At 34.8% G+C, this 19,743-nt stretch overlaps 1 protein-coding gene and 2 long non-coding RNA genes across 3 annotated transcripts; 1 reads left to right on the top strand and 2 right to left on the bottom strand.

Annotated features, from left to right (window-relative positions):
- Nucleotides 1-4,144: 4,144 nt before the first annotated feature.
- LOC125476625 lies at nt 4,145-5,330 on the bottom strand. The gene is made up of 2 exons (XR_007257935.1): nt 4,847-5,330; nt 4,145-4,423 (listed from the first exon to the last, which is right to left on the bottom strand). It is a non-coding gene; the product is annotated as an uncharacterized LOC125476625 (long non-coding RNA).
- A 6-nt stretch (nt 5,331-5,336) lies between these two features.
- On the top strand, nt 5,337-7,195 carry LOC125476626. The gene is made up of 2 exons (XR_007257936.1): nt 5,337-5,559; nt 6,829-7,195. It is a non-coding gene; the product is annotated as an uncharacterized LOC125476626 (long non-coding RNA).
- An 11,237-nt stretch (nt 7,196-18,432) lies between these two features.
- Nucleotides 18,433-19,743, bottom strand: LOC125476612. The gene is made up of 2 exons (XM_048582890.1): nt 18,693-19,743; nt 18,433-18,604 (listed from the first exon to the last, which is right to left on the bottom strand). Exon 1 carries the CDS (start codon nt 19,254-19,256, stop codon nt 18,735-18,737), a length of 522 nt encoding a protein of 173 aa, XP_048438847.1. The 5' UTR covers nt 19,257-19,743; the 3' UTR covers nt 18,433-18,604; nt 18,693-18,734.

The raw sequence follows: 19,743 nt of genomic DNA, 5'->3' as shown, positions 1-19,743 counted from the left end.
AGAGATTGAACATTCATTCTGATTGGTTAAACAATTCTTCCTCTTGCTGATCGATTTCCCACATCATCTTGAAGAAGAAGAAGACATTATAAAAATGAAGCAGAAACTATAAATAATGATAGAGATCTTGAGAAAATTGGTGTGAGATTTGTGACGATGGATGGTGGATTATATGGAGGATTCAGAAGGGATTAGGTTGTAGATAATGCCACGTGGCATGTTGTCATTCGTTAAAAATCTAATGGAAATCTATCCTCAAATATTGTAAACATATTATGACACGTGGCGCGACGTGATTGGTTAATAATCTTATCGGAAATCTATCACCAATAATTGTATTTTCAAATAATGACACGTGACCCAACGACTACGATTAAAAATCTTATCAGAAATCCATCACCAATAATTGTCTTTTCGGATTTTATGACATGTGGCGCAACGAGAACGATTAAAAATCTTATCCAAAATTACAAATAAAATTATTTTATATTATTTTATAAATTTTCGAATAATGACACGTGGCACAACGAAAGCGATTAAAAATCTTATTCGAAATTACAAATAAAATTATTTTGTATTATTTTATAATTAAATAAAATATTAATATTTTATTGCCTATTGTCAGGGCTATTGAAGTGTAACGGTGGAGATGCAAAAGACGATTACTGTTCATTAAGGGTAGTTACTGTTCACTGGATGGATAATATAGTGTATTGCTTGGGGGTAGGGTTCCCACGCTAGAACTAGTATGAAGAGTCTAATTTTAAGAGAATCTTGTTACCATATTTGTATTTCTCATTTTCTTTTATAATACCAATAGGAACTTTCTAAAATTTTAAAAACGATATCCATCGGGCGTGCTTTCTCCGAGTTAAAGTTCCCATGATTAGAGAGACTTAAGTTCATCTTGATTCGTGCTGTAGTAATCATCTAGTACTTAAAAAAATGAGATTTCCGAATTTGCAAACAGTAAAAATCTCGTGGATCAAATAAGAATGTTCTTACCTATAAAAAACTTTGTCTGCTTGGATTAATTCATCTGTAAAATAATAAGCAGACAGATCCATCAATGGCCTTTCATGGAGAAACAATAGTACTGGATCCCACGTCTATATATTCTAATTATATTCATTAACTATTAATCTGGTACTTAGAAGTTTATAAAACTAGTTTATCATGGGACTAGGAGCATGTTCGCCTATCTTGGAAACACAATTGTCAGTTCCCTTTGGCTAGCTAAGCTTTTTGCGCCATCTGTTCATAGAATCTTCTCTTAAATCTGTGAGTGTGTAGAGAGAGAGAGAGAGAGAGAGAGAGAGAGAGAGAGAGAGAGGACGGTTCCATGACACCATTATTTTTATAGAACTTTTGTTATAAGTTTTTGTGAATGTAATATATTTCAACTATCTAAACCATGTATCTTTTAGAACATCATTTATAAATCATCATTGCAAAAAAACGGATAAATCAAGAATAATTAAGACATTTATTTGCAGTAAAGAAAATGCACGAATACGTTTTTACAAAGAAACCCTAAAACCTTAATTCAACAGTTATATTGTTTCGGATTTGGTTAATTTTTGAAAAACATGATATTTGAGAAAATACCTAAAAGATAGATTGTTTGGATCGTTGAAATACATTACAAAGTGAACCTCACAATTTTTGTGTTAAAAATTATTTAAAAAAATTGGTGTCACGGATCCATCCTAATTATACATATATACACAGATTTAAGAGAAGATTCTATTAACAGATGGAGCAAAAAGCTTAGCTAGAAAAAGGGATTTGAATAATTTGATGCATCCCACAAACTCTCATCTCCTCCATCACCAAACAAATGCCTACTAATAAATAACGATAAAAATGTCAAAGCAAGCTTTACCACATATTGTCAATTGATAAGTTAGAACCAATAAAAATATTAAGATCATATGATAAAAATAAAGGTAAATTACATTTTAGCTCATCAGGTTTCAATGCAATTGCAACCATATAACATCTTTAAAACGTTTTAATTTCATACGTTTACTATTATTTTATTTCAATTTCATACAATCATTACAAAGTCTGTTAAATTAACCATTAAGTGATGATATGGCAAATATGGGGTTCTCATTTGTGCTGACGTGGTTGCCACATTTGTGCCACGTGGCTCAACACTTAATAAAAAAATTTAAAATATTAAAATAATTAATTAAAAAAAAAGTAAACAAAACAAAAATCCCCTTTGCCTTCCCTACCTGAGCCCAACCCCTTCTCCCATCCCCATCACCCACCCAACCCCTTCCTCCATTAATTCTACACCTCCATCTAACCCAAAATACCAAATTCCCCTTCGTCTTCCCCACCTGAGCCTACCCCCTTCTCCCATCACCCGTCACCCACCCCTTCCCCCATTAATTCTGAACTCCTCAAACGCAAAACTCGCACAAAATTACTCACACAATGAATGACTTTCTTTAATTTGCGCATGGGTTAGCAACATGTTCAGATCTAGGTGGAATTGGGTTCAGATTTGAATTCTTCGAGTTGCAGGTCGGGCTGGTGAGGTCCAAATTAGGCAATGAGGACATCAAGGTTCCGTGATGTCGGTGCGAGACTTCTACGCTCCACCTCCATCAAATTTTTGAAGGTAGTCGAGAGTTCTACGCATAGTGGCGCTTTCGTCAGGGTCCTGGTTCTTGTCGCCAAGAGAGTCCACGAGAACCCTAGTGAGGAATTTGGAAATTTGGCTTAGATGGAGGTGCAGAATTAATGGGGGATGGGAGAAGGGGGTGGGCTCGGGTGGTGAAGACGAGGGGGATTTTTGGTTTTCTATTTTTTATTTTATTATTATTCTTTTTTAAACTTTTCTTTAATTAATTATTTTAATATTCTAAATTTTTTATTAAGTGTTTAGCCAAGTAGCACAAATGTGGCAACCATGTCAGCATAAATGAGGACCTCATATTTGTCATGTCATCATTTAACGGTTAATTTAATAGACTTTGTAACGGTTGTACGAAATTGAAATGTTTTTAAAATGTTGTATGAGGTTGCAATTGCACCGAAACCTGAGAGGGTAGAATGTAATTTACCCTAAAAATAAATGAAACATCAAGGAGCCTTTTTATAAGATTTTTATCTTATTATTATGTTAATTTTTCTTTAGTTGGAGATTGATGAGAAAGAAAGGAAAAAATGAGACATCAGCATAGAAAATTATTAGAATGATGTATATATAATAGAAATTGATAACTAATTTATAAATAAAAACGACGAGGCAAGGGTAAAGGTTAGACTAGTTTTTAACAAATGTGACAGTTTTCAACATTGCTGTTTAATTTTTAAGCTTCAAATTGAATTCTTTGTTGATTAAGTCCTAGATTTGGAATCATTGTGATTCTTCATTCTCTATATATGTATATAAAAAAAAAACTTAATAATTTTACATACGAAACACTATATGTATCAATTTTTTAATAAATTAACAAAAATTAATTTTCCAATAAGCTAATAGCATATCGGTTTTAACTTGTAACTGACTAATTTATGGGTTTCTATCCCTTATTTCTATTCTCTCACATTCTTTTTGTGTTGGCACGGTTGATATGGTATAGAAGGGGCATAATTAGAAACACAATATGTAATGTAATTACACTTATTTGGGTTAAGTAAATTTGTTTATTATTTTAAACTTTATTTCGAATAATAAATACCATACTTATGTCTTGCCTTAAAATAGTCCATGCAAGGAAAAACAAACGTTTGACAAAATAAACCCACAAATTAATATGTCAATTATCATAGTGCATGCATTCACTAGTAGAAAAAAACACTTTGTGCGACGTAGGTACCTTCGTCGTGCAAAGTCTGATATCGTTGCCTAAAAAATAGCGCAACGAAACCTTCGTCACGCGCTAACCGTAGCGCCAAGACAATGACAGTAGGGTTTGCACGACGAAGAAGAAACATACGTCGCGCAAAAAGGGTTTGCACGATGCACATATCTACGTAGCACAAAGACGCAAAGACAGCTTTGTGCGACGTAGGACTTGCGTCGCGAAAAGCCACACTTTGTCACGCAAACCCTTTTTTTTTTTTTGGCAAAAATATTTTATATTTAATTTTTAATAAATATTGTAATTAAAACAGTAATTAATAAACCAAGAAAAAGTATTTAATTATAAAATATATAAAAATGTACATATAAGATGTCCAAACCAAAAAAAAAAAAAAAAACAAGAAGAAGTAATCTTCTAAAGTAAACAACAAAATGATGAGATATGCAAAGAAATATCAAACTATCCAGAGACCTCTAACAAACAAGGACATTGTCACTTGAAGACTTCACATTTTTTGAACACCTCCAAACAATGGACCTTGAGAGTGAACTACTGCCCCTAATGCTTGAGCCTCAACAATTGTTGCATCTCTCTATCTGCATGGACATAAGCATATGGATTAAGAAAAAAAATTTGTACTTGTATAGGTAGAACTCTTGAAAAAATTATATTAAGGGGGGAGAAAAGCTAAACACATGATAGATTATGAACCTGCTAAATAGCCATGGATTCAATTCTACTAACCCCAAATACCAGAGAACATATATTACTACAGGTTCCCCAGTATGTATGGATTGCATGAAAACAAATGCAAGGCTTGAAATTTCATATTGAGACATTAAATAGTAGTATTGTAAGCAATAAGAAAGAAAAACAAGCACATCCAAGCAATTTTCATGCTTAATATTTGTTTAGTAGAATGTCTCTCATTGTAGAATCTTTAAAGCAAGTAAATCATATAATTATCGTACTGCAAGGATGGAGTTATGTTGGTGATAGGCTACTATCAACAGTTATACCTTACAAAGAGAGTGGCTGGTATGACGGACAAATGTGGGTAAAGCCACCTGAGGTTAACACCCTTCACCTTATCATTTCTCAGTTAATAAGGATCAAGGATGAAGTCCTTCTGGAAATGTCATCCTTCAAAGTTTAATCCACATATCTTATTCAAGTATTCAACTGAAGAAGGCTACTTAAAAAATCAAGATGTGATGAAATTCAAAGAAATGAATTGATCACATAAGCCTCAACTTTCAAAGATATTAGCTGATCACATAAGCCTTAACATTCAATGATATTAACTGATCACATAAGCCTTAACGTTGATGCATATATTGCCTCTAAATCAAAACCTCAAAAATTTGATCATGCTATGGAAACTGTATCTTGTGGCTTATCACTAGAGCTTAATACTCAAACAAAGTTTTTGAGAGTTGGACCATGTCCCTATGTGTGGTGTATATGTGCATATGTGCATATGTATGTCAAATATTAACTGAGTTTGGTTTATCTCTCTATCTTTCAAAGTTTTTTTCGTATATATGTTCTCGAATCCAAAGAGTCAATTCCTTGCTCTCTCCTCCTTTAATTTGGCAGATGGGTTTTTCAATTTAATTCTCCACCCATGACAGAGAGTCTGTGTGTAAAGAGAGCAGGCAAAAAGGGTTTGGCATTTGGGCGGTGACGATTGAGTTGCTGTTGCTCAAAAAATGGATTGCAACAATGACAAGTACATTTAAATTTCTTTCATTTTAGCTTCTGGGTACTTTCGGATGTGGGTTTTTTGCTTTCTGATTTACTTGGTGGTTCATTGTTTTGTACTTTTAGCATAATTTTTTGTACTGTACGGCTTAAAGCAAAATGCCCAAATGCGGATTATTATATTCTACTAATTTAGCTTAATATTTTATGTAGTTGAGTTGCTGCTTAAGTATCATTAAAGTTAGAAAATATCAATGTTATAGCGAAAGAAGAAGGAAGAGAAACAGTTGAGTCATCATTTTTCTGTTTTAGGTAACATAGTTTCTTCACTTTTCATATTTCCTTATCTCCATGATCTCTTACCTTTGAGATTAATCAGTTTTGGAGCATCTTACTTCCATTTCAAAATGGAAGTTACTAAACACAATAGGTTTCACTTTATGGTTAAGAAGTTCAATCTGATTAAGTTAAAAAAACCTTGTGGATTTAAGAACTCTGTTGCATTCATGCTTATAAGAATAGCACATGGTTTTTCTTTTTTATATGAAGTTTATGAAAAGAGGATTGTGGCTGAAGCTGGATGCTTTACAGTATGTAAGAAAAGTCTGATGATAGTCATGTTAAATAGTCAAATATGTTTTGTATTGATCTGTCTTCTACAAGGATTGGATTTCTTATCATATATGCATATGTGTTTTAATCTCCATTCATGTGCTACCTCTGGATCTCTCTCCAGATTGGTAAATTATATAACATTAGCATAAATCTAGAATTTTTAGTGAAGGCTTAGACCCATAGCCAAGCCCAGAATTGTAATTTATGAGAGAAAAAAAAAAAGCATATGTGGTCGAAATAGCAATGACCTATTGTGTTGTTATCTTGGAGTATCTTATGTTCCTTTATGACCAGTTTTATAAGCTTGTCTGACGTACAACCTAATCAAACTTTAATTTAACATTGATATGCCCATGTATAGTAGTTAGATTTTTTTTTTCAGGTCAACCCTTCGTTTTGTTCAATGATGTTCTACCTATGTGGTTTATGTGTTTGGTTCTTAGAACTTAGGAATACCTTGTGGCTAATTGCTTACCTCTAGATTCGTCCATTGCTTGTCTAGATTTGTGGATAAACTAGTCTTTGCGCATTCTCGTGTCTGTCTGATCAATCTAGTTTTAATTTTCAACCCCAGATAAATGCATCGGTGCTTATACATCAATTTCCATCCATGTGTAAGTGCATAATACACTCATTTAAATAACTTCATTAGAAGGACTTATCATTTTCTATTCATCTACAGGACTTTGATGAGTGCATCGATTATATTGACGAAGCTACAAGATCTAATGATGGTGTGTTCATTCATTGCTTTATGGGAAGATCCAAAAGGTGATTTTATCTTCCAGTATAAGTTGTTGCTTTCAGGTTGTCTTCTTCTCTGTCTTAATTTAAGCTATCAGTTAAGTGAATCCTTCAAATAAGGTTCTGTTGATCTCTTTGATACAACATGGATAAGAAATAATGTTTTAGCATAAATTTTCTATGATTTTGCATCTCAATTATTAATATTAGAATAGAAAAAAAATTTGGGCTTTCAATTGCTGGTTTTAACTAGTTAAAGGTCAATAATTATGTAGTTTTGTTGCCTAATGACCAATTTTAGATATCTTCAAAATTGCATTGTCTCCGGTTGAAGATGGATTCTATCCTTTTCATGGTCTCTCTACTGTTCCTGCTCCTCATTCTGCGTTCTTTAGCACCAAAGAATCGTTGCAAACATGGCATAAAAGACTTGGTCATCCATCTTCTGCTATGTTTCGAAGAATATTAAATAAGCATGGTCTTGCTCACAGTGGTGACAAACTTGTATCTTTCTTTTGCACTGATTGTGCTATAGGCAAGAATCACAAGTTGTCTATTTCTTCTAGTACAAGTTCAGTTTCTACTAGTTTAGAATTGCTCCATTGTGATGTTTGGGGTCCATCTCCCATTCCTTCTGTCAGTGGCTATAGGTTCTACTTGTTGATTGTGGATGAGTTTACAAAATATACCTGGATGTTTCTCATGAAATATAAATCTGAGGTGTTCTCTCTTTTTGTCTCTTTCAAAGCTTATGTAGAAACTATGACTGGCAATAACATCAAAGTCTTGAGATCAGATTCAGGGGGTGAATTTACCAGCTCACAGTTCAATTCTTTTCTATCCTGCAATGGTATTTTTCATCAATATAGCTGCCCTCACACACTAGAACAGAATGGATGTGTAGAACGAAAGCACATGCATTTCACTGAGACTGCAAAGACTCTTTTGGCTTCTTCTCGCGTTCCTCATCAGTTCTGGGTTGAAGCTTTTACAACTGCCTTGTATCTCATCAATCAACTACCAATTTCTCAACTGGATAAATCTCTCTGGGAACTACTATTTCGTAAGTCTCCAGATTATTCAAGATTGAAGGTCTTTGGCTGCAACTGTTATCCTTGGCTTAAACCATACACTTCTTTTAAACTGGATGGCAAAAGCACCCATTGTGTTTTTCTTGGTTACAGTCTTCAGCATAAGGGCGATGCTTGGATATTAAAACTCAGCGTCTTTATATTTCAAGACATGTTCTGTTTAATGAAGGGCACTTCCCTTTTCATGATGCACAGACTCTTCTGCCTTCTTCAAAGTCACAAGGCTCGAATTCTTCTCCTTCAACCTTCATTCTTCCATTTCCCAGTTCTTTCCATGCTCCAGCAACCTCACCATCACCAGTCTCCTCTTCATTACCTATTTCATCTCTGTCGTCTTCCTCTCCACCTTCTCCTCCCCCTCCATCTTTACATTTGTCCTCAAGTTCTTCCTCTCCCACTCCATCCAATATTTCCAACAACTTTCATCCTATGATTACCCGATCCAAAGCCGGTATTTTTAAACCTAAAGCGCTCTCTGTAGCAAAACATCCAATTGTTATGGATAACTTTGTGCCTACTACTTATCTGCAAGCATCCAAACATGCTCACTGGAATCAAGCTATGTTAGAAGAATTTCAAGCTCTTCAAAGCACAGGTACTTGGACTCTTGTCCCCTCTTCTCCTCATCAAAACATTGTTGGTTGTAAATAGGTTTTCCACATTAAGTGCAAACCCGATGGCACAGTTAATCGATACAAGGCCCGTCTTGTAGCCAAAGGGTTTCACCAACAAGAGGGTATTGACTTCAAAGAAACCTTTAGTCCTGTTGCAAAACCAGTGACTATTCGCATCTTATTAACTCTTGTTGTTCAGAATGATTGGTTCCTAAATCAGCTTGATATTAGCAATACGTTTCTGCATAAATCACTAAAAGAGGAGGTGTTTATGCAACAACCTCCTGGTTTTGTTGATGCTTCTCAACCTTCCTTTGTATGCAAGCTCAATCGGTCTCTCTATGGCTTAAAGCAGGCCCCTCGAGCCTGGTATGACAAATTGGGTCATGCCTTTCTCTCCCTTGGTTTTGCAAATTCTACATCAGATTGTTTGTTGTTTGTGCATACCTCTCCTCATCTTGTGATTGTATTAGTCTATGTGGATGATACCATTGTCATTGGACCAAATGCTTCTTCCTGTCAAGCATTCATTCACAAGCTCAATTATATGTTTCCTGTTAAAGATCTCGAGCCTCTTCACTATTTTCTTGGTCTTGAGGTTCATCGCTCATCTGAAGGCATTTTCTTGTCCCAAGGCAAATATGCTATGGATCTCCTTCTTAAGACTAAAATGGAAGGCTGTAAACCTTGTGCCACTCCACTTGGCACTGCTAAACTAGATCATCTTGGCAATCTGTTGTCTGATCCCAAGGAGTACAGGTCTATAGTTGGTGCTCTCTAATACTTCACCTGGACACGGCCAGATCTTTCTTTTGCCTTTAATCAAGTGTGTCAAGTTCTTCATTGCCCCCGAGATACTCATTTCCAAGCAGTCAAACATATTCTACGGTTTCTCAAAGGCTCTGTCGATCAAGGTATCTAGTTTAAAAAAGGTTCTCAACACCTTACAGCTTTCTCGGATGCTAATTGGGCCGGCTGTGTTTTTGATCGAAGATCAACTTCTGGTTATGGCGTTTCCTTAGGTTCCAATCTCATTAGTTGGAGTGCTAAAAAGCAGCCAACGATTGCACGATCTTCAACTGAGGCTAAATATCGATCTCTTACTCTTACTGCTGCCGAAATCACATGGGTTTGTAAAATTTTTAAAGATCTTACTTTTCCACTCTCTCACACTCCTACCTTATGGTGTGCTAATGTGTCTGCCATTTCTTTGGTTTCCAATCCCGTGTTTCATGCTCGTACAAAACATATTGAGATTGATTATCACTATATCAGGGAACTTGTTCTTGCGGATCTCATCACAGTTTTGTATGTAAATACTGAGCATCAGATTGTTGATATTCATACAAAGTCTATGTCCAAGTCACGGTTTCACTATCTCCGGTCCAAGCTTTCTCTAGGTGCTCCACCGCTTAGCTTGAGGTGGTGTAAAGGGATACCACTTAGTTAATAGCTACAACTGTAATTTTTTGGTTATAATAGTCTTGTAACTAATCTCTGTGTTAAGAGATTAAATTAAGTATAATTAGTTACTAAGCCTAATTAGACAAATGTATATAAACTGAGTTGTATTCCTTTCTCATTAAGAAAAAGAAATAATAAAAGAGCACTTGTTTGTATATGTTTCAAGAGCACACATGCCAAAAATCATAAAAACAAAAAAGAAACATTCAGAGCTTAAGTAATGAGACAAAACATTTCAACGCTTATAAATGAAAAATCATGATTTAACGGCTATTTTAACTCTGATTTTGATGATTTTATACAATTACACTCCTTGACCCTATGTGAATACAATGAATGAACTCGATCGTCAATTTAAAATATTTACACTTGTGGATACCACAAAATCTTATGTTATACCTAATGAAAGTACAAAAAAACTCTTAAGTGTTAGCGAATCTATTATTTTGATAGGATACGCATTCCACAAAACTAATTTCAATGATCCAACCGTCAAACTTGTTTGTACATGGTTTGAGATCACATACGCCAAAAATCGCAGAAAAAAACATGTAGAGATCAAGTAACGAGACAAAACTTTTCGACGGTTATAAACCAAAAAGCACAATTTAATGGTAGTTTTAACTTCGATTTTGATTATTTTTTACAGCTACACTTCTGGATCCTATATGAACACAATGAACTAATTCAATCGTCAATTTAAAATATTTACACAAATGGATACCACAAAATCTTATGTTATACTTAATGAAGATATAAATAAACTTTAAGTGTTAGTGAATCTATCGTTTTGATGGGAAACACATTGTACGAAACTAGTTTCAATTATCCAACCGTCAAACTTGTTTGTATATGCTTCAAGATCGCATACGCCAAAAATTGCAAAAATTGCAAAAATTGCGAAAAAAAAAAAAAAAAAAAAAAAAAGAAAACATGCAGAGATCATGTAACGGGATAAAACTTTTCGACGGTTATAAATGAAAAAGGACGATTAAACAGTAGTTTTTACTCTGATTTTGATGATTTTTTTTACAGCTATACTCTTGGATCCTATATGAATACAATGAACTAATTCGATCTTCAATTTAAAATATTTACATAAGTGGATACCACAAAATCTTATGTTTTACTTAATGAAAGTATAAATATACACTAAGTGTTAGTGAATCTATCATTTTGATGGAAAATGCATTGTACAAAACTAGTTTCAACGATCCAATCGTCAAACTTGTTTGTATATGCTTCAAGATCGCATATGCCAAAAATCGCAAAAAACAAACATGCAGAGATCAAGTACGGGACAAAACTTTTCGACGGTTACGAAAAAAGCATGATTTAACGGTTATTTTAACTTCGATTTTGATGATTTTTTACAGCTACATTCCTTGATCCTATATGAATACAAAGAACTAATTCGATCGTCAAATTAAAACATTTAGAAAAGTAGATACCACAAAATCTTATATTATACTTAATGAAAGTATAAATAAACTCCAAATGTTAGTGAATCTATTGTTTTGATGGGACATGCATTGTACAAAACTATTTTCAACGATCCGACCGTCAAACTTATTTGTAAATGTTTCGAGATCGCATACACCAAAAGTTGCAAAAAAAAAACATTCAGATATCAAGTAACAGGACAAACCTTTTCAACGGTTATAAATGAAAAATCACGATTTAACGGTTATTTTAACTCCAATTTTGATCATTTTTTACAGCTATACTGCTTAACCCTATATGAATACAGTGAACTAATTCGATTGTCAATTTCAAACATTTACACAATTGGATACCACAAACGAAAAAGGCAATGCAAGAACCCCAAAAGAAAAGGAAAAGGAAAAAAAAAATCCTGTTTTGTGTGACGAAGGTTTACATTTGTCACACAAAGTATTTTTTTTCCCCTTTGCTTATGAACTAATTTGATCATTGATTTAGAACATTTACACAAGTGGATACCACAAAATCTTATGTTATACTTAATGAAAGCATAAATAAACTCCAAGTGTTAGTGAATCTATTGTTTTGATGGGATACGCATTGTACAAAACAAGTTTCAATGATCCGACCGTCAAACTTGTTTGAATATGCTTCGAGATCGCATATGCCAAAAATTGCAAAAAACAAACATTTAGATATCAAGTAACGGGACAAACCTTTTCGACGGTTATAAACGAAAAATCACAATTTAACGGTTATTTTAACTCCGATTTTCATGATTTTTTACAACTACACTCCTTAACCCTATATGAATACAATGAACTAATTCGAGCATCAATTTAAAATATTTACACAAGTGGATATCACAAAAGAAAAAGGCAATGCAAGAACCCCAAAAGAAAAGCAAAAGGAAAAAAAATAAAAAACACTTTGCGTGACGTAGATGCACCTGTGTCGTGCAAAGCTAGGAAAACATTCTTGTTTTGGTGCCAAAATGTTGCGCAACGAAATTTACAATGTCGTGCAAATAGGTTTTTGTACTAGTGATTTATTAAAATTTTGAAAATAAAATTTACAAAAGAGAAAATATATAAAATGGTCGTTAAAGTTTTTGATGACGACATTCAAACAATTTTTCACCCTGATAGGCTAATATATCCATTAAAATTCAACTTGAATACACTCAGAAACAAATTGAAATTTGTCCATGGGACCATGATAATATGGAATCACTACAAGAAAAATGAGCTTTGGGTACAAAATAAAGGGCACAATTGAGAATTTTGTGTCAGTTTGACCACCAAAAAGCTTAAACAATTCTCATTCCATAGAGGGCACCATCTATTGTGCCCAATGTTAAAAAAAGCAGACACAAAACAGTAATGGGCACGAAAATCGTGTCGAGTGGGATCACATGACAACTTTTTTACTGAAAATGGGCACAAAAAATATTTTGTGTCTATAAAAATTATTTGTCAAAGGCACTATATGTTCTCTCTCGTTTGTCTTTACCTCCACTAGCACACCAATAATTAAAATTTATAAAATTGTGGTAAATAATGGTATGAAGCTGTTTATTACCGTGCAATATTTTAGCCTCAAAATAAGTTAGCAATAATGTTGTTCAAATTTGTTTTTCCCGAAAGCTGAACCTCAGATCTCTCACTTACAAATAAAGAAGAATACCACTACACCATAGTACTAAGTGGTATGTTTTAGATTTACAAAGGATCATTTCCAGGTGCAATGAATGTTTGTTAGATTCGTATCTTTTTGAATTGCTTTATGGATTGTTATCTTCTTGCAGGTTTGTTTTTTATACTTGGTGATATGGTTTTTGGTTTTAAAGTCCTACCTGCAGTGACACATAACCAACAATTGTGCCCTTAGGGTTGGTCTCTGTGCAAAAGTTAGTTGGTCTTCAGATAGACAAATGAGTTAATAATTGTAGATTCTTTTTTATGACACTAATGATAGAAATTGTGTCCACTAAATATTAATAAATAATAAATCACTCTACTTCTCATTGGGTCTTCAAATAGAGAATATATTTTAATAATTATAAATTCCTCTTTTCTGACACAAATGTTAGAAATTGTGTCCAGTAAATATTAATAAATAATAATTACTCTATAGCAAAAGAATATGTTGGCACAATTATGGATTTGTGCCTTTATTCTACTATAAAACGTCCACACACTCCCTTACTAATTTGTATATGGAAATTAAGAAGGTTGCTTCATACACATATGTTTCTTTTGAATTTGAGCAAGTTCTACATCATTGACAATGGCGGACAGGCGACGTCGTGGAGTTAGAATTGGAACTGAATCTCCAGCATCACATTCGTATATTGCTTCCAACATTACAACAGAAAATTCCACAACGAATCCTCCAGTTCAACGTCCACGACAACCTGTTAATGCCGGGCGCATGCCTCGTCCTTTTAATAATCAGTACATTCTTACTACTTTTGTTGATGGTCGCCTTGGCTACGCATTACCCTTCAATAACGGATGCGTACGCGCACCTCAAGGACGTGTATTGCCAGCATGGGCAAACCCAGGTAGGACAGAACAATATCCTGTCAATTTGGTTTCTGCTGAAACAACAACTGAACAGTCTACCAATTCTGTCGTTATTATTGAAGAACCACGCACTTATCAAGCACAAATTCGTCCTAGAGGTCTGTCTGTCCCACAGTTGAGCTCACGAAATATGCAGAATGTTACCGTTGAGATTTTAAGCAGCAATGACGAGGACAATTAATATATTTTGTATTATGTTATATTTCACTGGTGTACTATGAAAATATAACTATCTTATGCTATGCTGGACTCCTCTTGGGTCATTTTATCAACTTATGTCGTATTCCAATATAATAATGTTTTCTTTCTAATTAGCCCTTGTAGATTTACTCCTAGTATATATTTTTTTAGGTTATAATTATGTTTCTCGTCCGCTTCATACCGCAGAATTTAGTGAATTCACAGCGTGGCAACACAAAGGTTATGAGACATTATTTCTATACTAAAACCCAAACTCGGGTGCACTGTTTACGGACAGTGCGTGGACGAAAATGCCCCCAATTGGCCTTCAGCTTTTTTTTTTTTTACAGTAAAATGGCGGTTTTGTCCTCCCAGCCCATGCGTCTCTCATCAGTGTGCCTCTAGGTTCGGTCTTCTTTTTCTGTTCCTTTCTTGGCACGCGTCCATCATCGCTGCCCGTTCTGTTTCAGTTCTCTGCTTTTTCTTTCTTTGCTTTCCATTTCCCCCCTCTCTCGCCCCCTTCTCAGTGTTTTGCAAGCTTTTCTCCCTTTGTCTTTGTCGCCATGGTCTCCATCTCTCTCAAGCTTTTCTCCCTTTCTATTTGTCGCCATAGTCTCCATCGCTCTCAAACGTTCGTTTCTATCCCTGTCAAATCTTGGCTCGCTGGAAAAATCCGAAGTAGTTTAAACTTCTTCAACTTTTTGATTTGGATTGAAGATGATTTTAAGCCAAAAAGGTTAACGTTTTCTGGTAAGTTCTTTGAATAGGTTTTTTTTTTTTTGTTTTTTTGTTTTTTTTCAAATCTATGGGTTGTGTTTTCTTCAATTTTAAAATATTAAAAATTGAATCTTTTTGTTTTTTTTTGGGTAATATTTTTCATTAGATTATGCTATGGGTTCTGATGAGGCTTTGAATTGGGTTTGAGAGTTTTGATTTAATGAGAGAGATAAGGAGTATACACGGAGACAGGGAGTTAGGTCATTTGAAGAAATGGAGATTAGGGTGCGAGAAAAACGGGAGAGAAGGGGTAGCAGATTAAATTTTGATTTTATAATTTTGTTTGTGTTTAAATTTTGCGTTTGTAATTTTGGGGTTTTGTGTGTGCGCTTGGATACGATTTAGTCTTCAATTTCAGGAAACAGTGGTGTTGCAATTTTGGGGCTTTCATGTGCAACCTTGGAACCACTTTGTGCTCAAGGTATATAAAAGGTATGAATTTTGTTTTTGTAATTTTGGGTTTTGTTTATATCGTTAGATTCGTTGTCTGGGCGTATGATTGACTTCTGTTTTTCGTTTCAGGAGACGGTACTCTTCGTTTTTTGGGGCTTTTGTGTGAAGCTTTCGAAGCCCTCTGTGCTCAAGGTAAATAATTTTGGTTTTTTCCTTTTGAGGCTTTTGTGGAATAATTCTTTTTGTTTTTTGTTTTTTCGGTTTTTTGTTTGTGTAATATTGTGATAGTTTTATTTTGTATATTGTGAAAGTTGATTGTTTGAGAAACTGAGTAACTGTGTATTTGTTTGTAGTTATGGTATGAGACGTGATATAAATTGAACAGGATGAGATAAGGTATTTAGGTAGTACAACAATTGATCGTGAAAAACTATTAACAAACTACATTTGAAACATTCATTCATTTATGTTATATGTGGTGGTTCCAAGCTTGAGTTCTTTTTCCATGCAGCCTTCTGTTGACCAATACGGGTCTATGCATTCTGGTAATGCTACAAATGGATAAATCACATCAGAGCGTCTGCTACCCCTTTGTTACCTGATTTCATGGATTCATCTATGTGCCATCTCCGTAACTATTATCTGTCTGCTGCCTATTACTATGGAGGTAAAACTTATCGGTGAAGTCCTTGCTTTAGATTGGTTTATTTATGGATTGTCAGATTCTTCGTTAAATTCAGGTATATTTTTTATATCAAAATTCATGTGTGATATGAATGGTTTTGTGAATTTCTTTTAGGCTATGATGAGACTAGCAACAACTGGGATGACTACTTGAGATATGTAAATCCTAAGGGAGTATAAATGATTTCTGTAAGTTCCTCTTCCGACTTCACAATTGTGTACTGGGTAGTCATTACAAGCTTCCAGTGATAGTTGTCTAACGCTTCGAAGGCAGCTCTCTAAAATTTAAATTATCTTTCTGAGTTTGCTTTTCTTCTAATTACATAAAATTGATATTTTTTTATATAGTTATTTAATTGTCATATGCTCTGGTATATCGATTTCTTTTTTTTTCTCAAAATTTTTGCTTCGTTTTATATAATGCTTAGAAAGGAGGAACGCCCAAACTGGAGGTCAGTCAAACATGACATCCTTTCTATGGACCTGAGGTCAGTCAAACATGTGTTATATGTGTATAGGTAGAGTTTCCATTGCTTGAATCTCCTCTGCTTATATCACTTTATTGGGTGCCAATTTTAGGGGAAATTATGAGACATGGAAATTGTTGCCAAATGCGAGGACATAAAGTTGTCTATTTGCAAAATTACGTTGAAGTGGCACAAGGACCCTAAGTTGGTATGTTTGAGTAGATTACCTGATCTCCTTAGTTGGGTTTAGGTTTAATGCTCAGTGGTATGTTGTGCTTCTGCTTCTTTTTAATTATCGAGGATATGCAGAGATCGCAAATGAAAAGATTGTATTTGCTGTGTTGATGCATAGTTGAGCCAGAGATGCAAAAGGAATATTCAATCTCAACATCTGTGAGCTTTCACTTAATTTTATTATTATTAATCTTGTTTGCTCTTTGAAATTTGAATGTATTAGTTTTTTAATTTTATTGGGATTAGTTTACCTGAGATGGGTTTTGGGTATATTTTTAGATTATGAAATTTAATGTTAATTGATTTTCTAGGAAAAATGTGAGACTCTGAGTATGTTAAGAGGCTGAAACATTGCATAAAGTGGTTCCAAGAGCTCGAGGAAAGCTTCTTACTAGAGCTTGAGAAGTTAGAGAATTTGATTCTGTTATTCGTAGACCATTCTTCTGAATCTCTGGGTTTGAAGCAGATCAATTTTTACATTTTTATGTTTAATTTTGGGAAGAAATGAAAATGAGTTTTACCTTTTTTGAGTGTTTCGTTGGTACTAGCTTGCTGCACATGCTGTTCTCTGGGTGTAATTATAATTATCTAAGCAAGCTCACTTATAATTATCTAAGATATATATATCAGCAGCAAGGGTGTGGAAGCTCACACGCTCAGATTTCAACGCGTTTCGAAGGTGGAAATGACAAGAATGTGCAGTGTGGACCTCCAATTTCTAGTGCTATGATGCATGAGGACTGCCAAAGTGAGAATACTGGTTAGTTGTCATCAAGCAGCCCTTGTAGATGTGTATTTTGTTTATATATTGCTAGTTTAACCATTAGTACGTTTGACTTGGGGATACAAGCTTGGATATGTTATATTTTGTTGTATATAGAGAATCCCGGGTATATCCAGCATAGGATAACATGTATTTTTTGGTTTAACATTTGGATGGGTTGTATTGTTAGGTTGCATGAATCGGTCTTAGCCGAGAACATGGGTTATGTAATATATTAACTTCACTATTTTAGTGCTAATGTTGATTTATGTTTAGTTTGTAATGGATGATTTGTAAGTTTCTAAATTTAGGTGGAAATTAGGTTCTATGAGCAACCTGATGATTTCCATGTTTAAATAAAAATATCCAATTATGCCACAAATTTTTAATTGTGCTGGAGTTTTATTGTATTTATTAAAATATAATAGTGGCACAATTTTAAAGTTGTGCCCTTGCTTTAACATTTATACAGCAATCTGAGCCTTTAAAATAGCAATTGTGCCCATCTTACACCATACATTCAGTAGCCTTTATTAGAGGTAAGACACAATAAGGGTTGTATTTGTGCTTAGCTTTGGGCACAAAACATCATATTGTGTGCTATAAGTAATGGTGACGCCCATAGAGAGCACAGATACAAACTTAGTTGCTGCACTGTTGCTATTGGTCTATGAGCACAAATGTTGGTGCTTTTTGGCCTCAAAAGGCACATATAATTTTTTGTGTGCAGTGCTCATTTTTTTTGTAGTGAATCCAAAGAAGTGACTTCACCAGATTCAGGTGCAACATGAAAGAAAAAAGAAATAAACTATTCAAAAAAAGAAAATAATTCAACTCAAAAAAATTATGCAAAGAACTAAACTTTCGTTTGTACGAAACATAATAATTTGTATTTTTCTTCAGTCTCATTATCTTTAGTAGAAGAAGAGAATAACACCTCGAGCACAAAAGAACATAAAATCTTCTTCTTTCTTCTTTTTCCAACTTTAATACGTCACCTTCCCTTTAACCAAGATCTATCTCACCCAACAAAAAAAAAATTAAAACAAAAGAGATGGAGCTGAGAGAGATCAGAATTTAAATTCATTATGTATTATGGGTTACCATGAATAATATGGATGGACGAATATCGAACAATTTAATTAATCACTCTGATCGTCTGGCTTTCTTGATTTTGGCGCGCGCATCCGGGACGAGTAAAAAGTTGGAGAAAATATCATTCAGTTGTGCTTGAGTAAACTGAACCTTTCTGCGAGCAGCCGGCGGCGGAGGCGAAGGCGACCGCCTTCTCTTTAGAAACGGTTTTCGCGGCGCTGGTGGACATTCTGTCATCGGCGGGATTTTGTGCTCCAGAGACGTCGGCGTTTTGAACCCGTCGTCGTCCTCATCCATGACATCCTTGCCGTTCGTCGACGATTCATCTTCCCCCGGCAGCGGCGGCTTCTTGCGGTCTTGTTTTGCCGGGGTGTTAATGTGATCTGGTGTAATGTTCTGGGACTGCTTTGTTTGTTGTTTCTTGGACCGTTCTTGTTGTTGATGATCATGAGGCGCATGATCGTGATCCGACGGCGTGGATCGAAACTCCGACATGGGTTTCTCGCTCCGGTCTTGTTTGAGTGAATTCGAGACGTTGAAGACGGAGATCCGGTCGACTAGGTTTGACTCCATGAACGACGATCATGCAAAGACGAAGAAGACGGAAAGGAGATATCGGAATCAATGGTGGGTGGGAAGAAAGAAAGGAATTTAGAATATACGGGATGTATTGATCGATATAAATATGACCGACCGATCGAATTCACATTACTCTGGTATTCCTATTCCCAATCGGGTTGGGTTTTCTGGTATTTCTGTGAGAGCTTTGCTTCACTTTTAGAGGTAGAGGAAAGAAGGGAAACTGTTTTAGCTACATAACCCTACGAAAGATTGAGTTTCTTGAAAGTCTTTCGACGATGGAGTAATTTTTCGGTGTAACTGGAAAGGCAGATGAGATGGGAGAGAGTTTGTGTGCATTGGATCCAACGCCGAGAGCGAGAGGGATTGAAATTGTAACTCTCACACTAATAAATCGAATGAAACTCTCTCTCTCTAGGTTTTGGATATGGATCGGAAGGTGGAATAATATGACAATTTTGTACTAGAAAGAGAGGGTACA

The sequence above is a fragment of a genome, unplaced genomic scaffold (assembly GCF_019419815.1).
Source record: "Pyrus x bretschneideri cultivar Hongxiangsu unplaced genomic scaffold, Pyrus_bretschneideri_v1 Contig2, whole genome shotgun sequence".
In the NCBI taxonomy this organism is placed as follows: Eukaryota; Viridiplantae; Streptophyta; class Magnoliopsida; order Rosales; family Rosaceae; genus Pyrus; species Pyrus x bretschneideri.
Note: the sequence above shows the minus strand (reverse complement) of the source record. Positions and strands in the feature narration are given on the sequence as shown.

Coding starts and splice junctions, on each gene's coding strand:
- LOC125476612 (XM_048582890.1), bottom strand. CDS start 19,256: ATGGAGTCAAACCTAGTCGACCGGATCTCCGTCTTCAACGTCTCGAAT.